This window comes from Helianthus annuus, chromosome 5, assembly GCF_002127325.2.
Source record: "Helianthus annuus cultivar XRQ/B chromosome 5, HanXRQr2.0-SUNRISE, whole genome shotgun sequence".
In the NCBI taxonomy this organism is placed as follows: domain Eukaryota; kingdom Viridiplantae; phylum Streptophyta; class Magnoliopsida; order Asterales; family Asteraceae; genus Helianthus; species Helianthus annuus.
In genome coordinates, this window is record NC_035437.2 from 34,312,295 (window position 1) to 34,318,798 (window position 6,504).

A 6,504-nucleotide genomic window follows, 5' to 3' on the forward strand; every position below is an offset into this window, starting at 1 on the left:
TTGACCGGAGCGCGACACTCCGATCAACTATACCCGAAAAAACCGAAACCAAAATAATCGAAGTCGAACGATTTTTAATAACCAAAAACCGAACATTTCAATTACAGTTTCAGTTTTGCTATAAAACTAAACCGAACTATTTACACCCCTACTAAAACTAGTGATACAACTATGTGATTCTAACCCAAGTCATATGACTTTCTAGAAATCTTTATCATTTTTATACAAGGCCATGTGCCCATGCCCATGTAAAGTATGTAAATATCCTTGTACTGGGCACAAAGCTAGGCCACACCTATATAGATATCTTTACATATTGACATGTGGAATTCTCTCATACATGACAAGAATTTGGTATGAAACAGAAAAATAAAATTTATAAAAGTATAAGGGCTAATCAAATAAAAGTTGCGAACATAAACTTGAGTTACAATGTTACATTGAAATTAACGAAATTGACTTGTATAGAAATCAAAAACCATAATTACATAGTGTGATAATCTCAAAGGTTAATTTTCATTAAATAGAAACATTTACATGGAACAATATATAGACATACAATTTACACTAAGCACCCTAAGAATATAGATAAATACATACAAGAGATATAATACATGATTATCTAACATCCCCCTGCAAGCTGAACGGTGGAGGACCAATATGAAGCATTTGATGAAGATTGTTGAACTGGGTACTTGGAAGACTTTTGGTAAATATGTCAGCCACCTGAAGCTTGGTTGGAACAAATTTAGTAGCTAATTTGCCTCCTGTCACTAACTCACGTAAGAAATGGTAATCAAGATCTATATGTTTAGATCTTTTATGAGCAACTGGATTTTGAGTTAGAAAAATAGCACTTTGATTGTCACAAAGAATGGTTGGTCGATCAGGAGGAAGCGCATGAAGTTCTTGAAGAAGATGAGTTATCCACACAATTTCTGCTGCAGTATTGACCATAGCTCGATATTCAGATTCACAGCTGGATCTGGCAACAGTGGGTTGCTTTTTAGCACTCCAAGAGATCAGATTTCCCCCCAAAAAATTGAATATCCATAAGTAGAACGACGAGTCTCTAAACAACGAGCCCAATCAGCATCAGAGTATCCAATCAGCGATGTAGAAGTGGGTCGAGTGTAATTTATCCCAAAGGCAGAAGTACCTTTGAGGTAACGTTAGATTCTTTTGACTTCCTGAAAGTGATCTGTGGTGGGAGCATGAAGGAACTGACTAACTTGATTTACAGCATAAGCAATATCATGCCTCGTGATCGTCAGATATTGGAGAGCACCTACAATAGACCTATAAAGCGTAACATCTGGAAACACGTCACCTGTAGAAACAAAAGAAACATTTGTGCTTAAAGGTGTAGGAGCAGGTTTTGCATCCAACATCTTTGCACGTGTTAGAATATCCAAAGCGTATTTAGACTGATTTAAAAAGAGACCATCTTTAGTGTAGGTAACCTCCAACCCTAGAAAGTAGTTGAGTTTCCCAAGATCTTTGATGGCGAATTCATTATGAAGACTCAAGATAAATGACAGAATGGTAGGTTGATGGTTGCCTGTGAGGATAAGATCATCAACGTATACAAGTAAATACATTATGCATGAGTCCCGTTTAGACAATCAGGGAAGGATCAGCACGGCTACAAGAGAAACCATTATTGATAAGAAACATGCTTAGACGATGAAACCAAGCCCTGGGAGCTTGTTTCAAGCCATAAATCGCTTTGTTTAATTTGCAAACATGAGTGGGAAAGTTAGGATCAATGAAGCCCTTTGGTTGTTCCATGAAAACGCTTTCGTTTAGATGTCCATGCAGAAAAGCATTATTGACATCTAATTGATGAAGATTCCACTTATGTATGATACTTAGTGCCAGAACGGTGCGCACAGGGGTGGCCTTAACTACAGGGCTAAAGGTATGAGAGTAGTCAAGGCCGGGAATTTGACTGAATCCCTGGGCAACTAAACGAGCTTTGTATCTCTCTATAGTCCCATCAGAACGATATTTAGTATGATATATCCATTTCGAGCGGTGGAGAAAGGGAACCATCGATATGAGGAAGTAATCCTTGATAAGTAATAATAGGCATCATTTGAGTTTGCCAGCTGATAAAATTTGTTGAGCATAATTTGATGGTAATCATGGGGGCTAAGCCCGCCATGAGGGATGCAGGAGTAGCAGAATTAGGAGTATTGGAAGGGGAGGCCATGGAGGACAAGAGAAAAGACTGAGAAGATGGATGGAAAAAGAGGCAGATGAAGAAGAGAGGAAGTGATCGGATGGGTGGAAGTAAAGAAGGGAAACTCAACCACAAACTAGAGAGCGGCTGATACCATGTGATAATCTCAAAGGTTAATTTTCATTGAATAGAAACATTTACATGGAACAATATATAGACATACAATTTACACTAAGCACCCTAAGAATATAGATAAATACATACAAGAGATATAATACATGATTATCTAACACATAGTCATGTGGCATGTTATCAAATATATAATGTACATGTTCACACAATGTAATATGCATTTCCCATCTTGATAACAAATAAAATACAAACAAATTGTGAAAGTACTAGATAATTGTTCATATCCTACGTAATTAAATCATCAAAAACAGTATCCAAATATTCTAGACAAGCAAAGCAAACCAATCAAGAAATATGATGTAGCGTGTGAATCTTGTGCGTTAGTGTGGGTATTATGCGTGTTTTATTATAATTTAAGTGATAATGTGCCTTGAATGTGTTAACTACGAAAGTTTGTGGTTTTACAGGTTAATCGCGTAATTCGGTGAAGTTATGATGTTTGGTGATGACGCTAAACAGCCGGAGATAATAACCGAGTGAATTACATTAACCGGGACTTGTTGCGAGTGATAAAAGAACTTCAAGGCATAAGATACGGTTGAAATGAATGAAGTCTCCAGCAGCTTTGGACCGTAGCCTACGGTTTTAACCCGTAACCTACGGCAAGAATACAAGAGCAAGTTGTTTGTAAAAAGGTTGAAAGGGTTTTAAACTAAAGTCAACGGGTAGGCAGACTTTATTCACGTGAAGGGTTGGATGGATTTTTTTAGCTTGGGTTTTCACAAAAGTCAACAACAACAAATCACCATCATTCACGTGACTAGAGGCATTGGGGGACTAAGTTGAATCATCATCATCATTTAATTAAAAATCATCATCACATCAACACACAAGAGGCGCCAACATTGAAAGGAAAGGAGATAACATCAAATCATCATCTCATGCAAAACAAAAGAAAGTCACGTGAGTTTTTTTTAGGTCAACATGACGTCATCTAATATCATCATCAACATAAAGAGGTAGCAACTCACGTGGAATTCTAGGAGGAAAATTGAGTGCATTACTTCCAATCACATCAATTTAATATACATCACGGACCAAGAGGTGCACAGCCTACACTTTTTGGCGGCTGACATTGGACTTGTGGAGACTTGGGCCGCACATGACTTGCTCTTGTGGACGGCACATGCTGGATAGGGATTGGGCCGATAACAAGAAAAATATTATTGGTCTTGATGGGCGGTTGGACTTGTGTGAAAGAAGTAGGCTTGGCAGACTTGGATTGGGCCGAGAGTCAATAACATCATAATCAATTCATCATTATCTTTCGACGGCGGACAGAGGGCGGTTTCAACTCCGAATCAAGCTTTCGATGATCAACCAATCGAGATGAGCGGCTAATTCTTTAGTGGTTTCCTTCGGATGAAGGGTTTTTGTAAGTTAGACAAAACTATGTGTTTGTTATTATCGTTTTGATTAGGTGATCTAAGCATTCGATGCTTTTCACCTTTGATTTGATTTGATTTATTGGTTGTAAACAATTGCACTTATTTAAACCTTAATTTCTAAGCATTCAGTTCCCGAGAGTTCTAGTAATTGGGATATATTTGACATGGGGTTAGGGTTTGTAATTGTAATTGATAATCATTCGATAACCTCCCGTTATGTATTGACCGGAGTACTTAGTCGTTGGTTATCACAATTGATGAATTAGGTTAAACACTTATGTCTATGTGAGTGTTTCGATTAAACACATAATTGAATCTAGCTATAAAACCTGAAATCCGGAGGAACCATTGTTCTTTCTATTGATTTAAATCTCAATTTTAGTTCGTAATTTTTAGATAATCAATCAAATCCAACAATTGATATTTACTTTTTAATAGTAGTTAATCAAAACTGAGCATTATACACTTTCCACAATCCTCCTCTGGTTCGATATCCGACTTACCCTATCTACTGGTTTAGTTGGTTTTTGCATGTCACTAACGACAGACATCAAAATGGCGCCGTTGCCGGGGAGGCGTGCGCAAAGTGTTTAGTGTTAAGTTTTAGTATAAAAAAATCCAAAAATAGTGTCAGTTTTGTTTTGTTTTGTTTTGTTTTGTTTTGTTTTGTTCAGATTTATGCGTGGTGCTTGTGTTTTTGTGTTTGTGCAGGATGACAGATCTTACAATATTATGCACCTCTCTTAGATGCATTTTGTGCAGGGAACCACTTCACCCGTGTATCGGTTGCCACGAGGCCCGATTTAGACGGGAAAGAGCGAAACTGGCAGAACGACCGATGCCTTGCTATGATAATCCTTGCCCTCCACCATATTTTTATGATTATGATACAACGGTGGAGGATGGTTATTACTCTGATGGATGGGATCGGGACGAGGATACTTATTATGAGCCAAGGACGGATGGACGATGTTTCTGTTGCGGTCGTTATCATACTTCTTATGATGAGGATGTGTGCGCGGTGTATTTGGAAAATCCAGAGTATTGGAATAAAAAAATGATGGATGCGTACATCTCAACACCGTATCAGGGATACCGACAGTATCATCTCGAGGAATATTCTGAGCCCGAGGGTGTTTATATTTATCAGACCGAGGAGGAGAAACAGCTTGCTATGTTGGAAGTGACTTTGTCCAAACTCGAGCAGTATTTATCAGCACCCAACCTTTCCGATGAAGATCGAATCAGCTGCCTAGTTTCCAAGTGTCAGAAATTAAAAATGAAGATAGAAATAGAAGAGCGTCTCTCACCATTACCTGTTGATATTAGAGATTATTCTCACATGGAGGAGGAGGTTGTGGAGGATAATACCACACCAATGAATCCGTTATCTGATGAAGAGTCACTGGTGGATCAGATGGTGTGTGAGGATGAGGAGGCAGGGCAGTCTGATGAGATGAATGTGTGTACCGAACCTCTTCCCATATCAGGCATTCAAAATAACAAGTGTGGGGAAGAAGGTTCGAGGAAGAAGATGACAAGGGTGAAACAACAGGACATCGGGGTACATATCATGAAGTGGATTTGCAAAACCCGCAAGTGCAGTCTGAACATGCCAATTATACTTACAAACTTATGGAGATGGCATGTAAATTTCCAGGCATTCGATGGAAATGTTTTGGGTAAATGTGCACTGAGACCACCGTAGCACATATCAGGTACGGTCTGGCTGAAGACCTTTAAACTTAGCGCTCTCGGGAGGCAGCCCGAGGATGTAGAGTTTGTACTTTGTTTTGGTTTCGTTTGGTGTGTTTGTGTTTTGACAGGTTCCTACGATTTTATCTTCACGGATGCAATGAATCAAGTGTGGGGATGTTTGGCAACATCCCCGATGAGATCTCAAAGAATCTATGAGGGGCGTATGTTCCGGTTAGATTACAGCAGCTACACCACTACAAACACTCACTTGTTCTCTGATCAGGTGCATGTGTTTCTCTATCCTGTGTTTTATTTGTTTTCATGTATTTGGTGGTGTGAAATTTTTGTGTTGGGAATGAGTTTTGTGTTGAGTCGTCTATTTATTAGCCGTTCATGGTCTGTGGGTGGTATCTCTCGAGTTTAGATTATAAATTGCACCATACATTGGGGACAATGTATCCCAAGTGTGGGGATGCGGTAACTTGAGAGAGGGTTGGTAGGATTGATGATCTTAAATGCTTGAATTGGTTGAAAGTTGGTAAAAATTGAAAAATTTGAAAATTTTTGTCTCAAGTATGCTTGAACTACATGAAAACCAACATTTTCAATCGCTAAAGGTTCCTACTGATATTAAACTAACTTAGATCCCTAGTCATGGTTGTCCCTTTAAGTTTCATGAGAGTATTTCTGACAAGTTTTAGAAAATAGTTTATAAGAGATGCCTAACTAGGGGTAACATGCTTTAGGAATTACACATGCTACGTGTCGGCAACCCATATTCCTTTTGTTCGGTGAGATATTTGAGCCTACTAGTTGTTAATTGAGTTACTATAATTGTTCATTTGCTGAGTGTAGGCCATATGTTGCTTTGTGTTAGAACTTGTGTAGTTTGATACGTGCCGAGACTGTGCTTTAGCGTATACACATAAATGATAAAGGCATTAGGATTCCTTCCATTGTGTTATTTGTTGATTGTTTATCCACCTACCTTAGTTAACCATGTTGAGCCTTTTACCCTTCGTTTGTTATACCTTGTTGACC

At 38.6% G+C, this 6,504-nt stretch overlaps 1 protein-coding gene across 1 annotated transcript; it reads right to left on the bottom strand.

Annotated features, from left to right (window-relative positions):
- Positions 1-1,172: 1,172 nt before the first annotated feature.
- LOC110943063 (uncharacterized mitochondrial protein AtMg00810-like) lies at positions 1,173-1,601 on the bottom strand. The gene has a single exon (XM_022184820.1). The coding sequence runs from the start codon at positions 1,599-1,601 to the stop codon at positions 1,173-1,175; it is 429 nt and encodes a 142-aa protein (XP_022040512.1).
- Between the last annotated feature and the right edge of the window lie 4,903 nt (positions 1,602-6,504).

What these genes read in the sequence shown, in the direction of transcription:
- LOC110943063 (XM_022184820.1), bottom strand. Translation starts at nt 1,601, where the DNA reads ATGTATTTACTTGTATACGTTGATGATCTTATCCTCACAGGCAACCAT.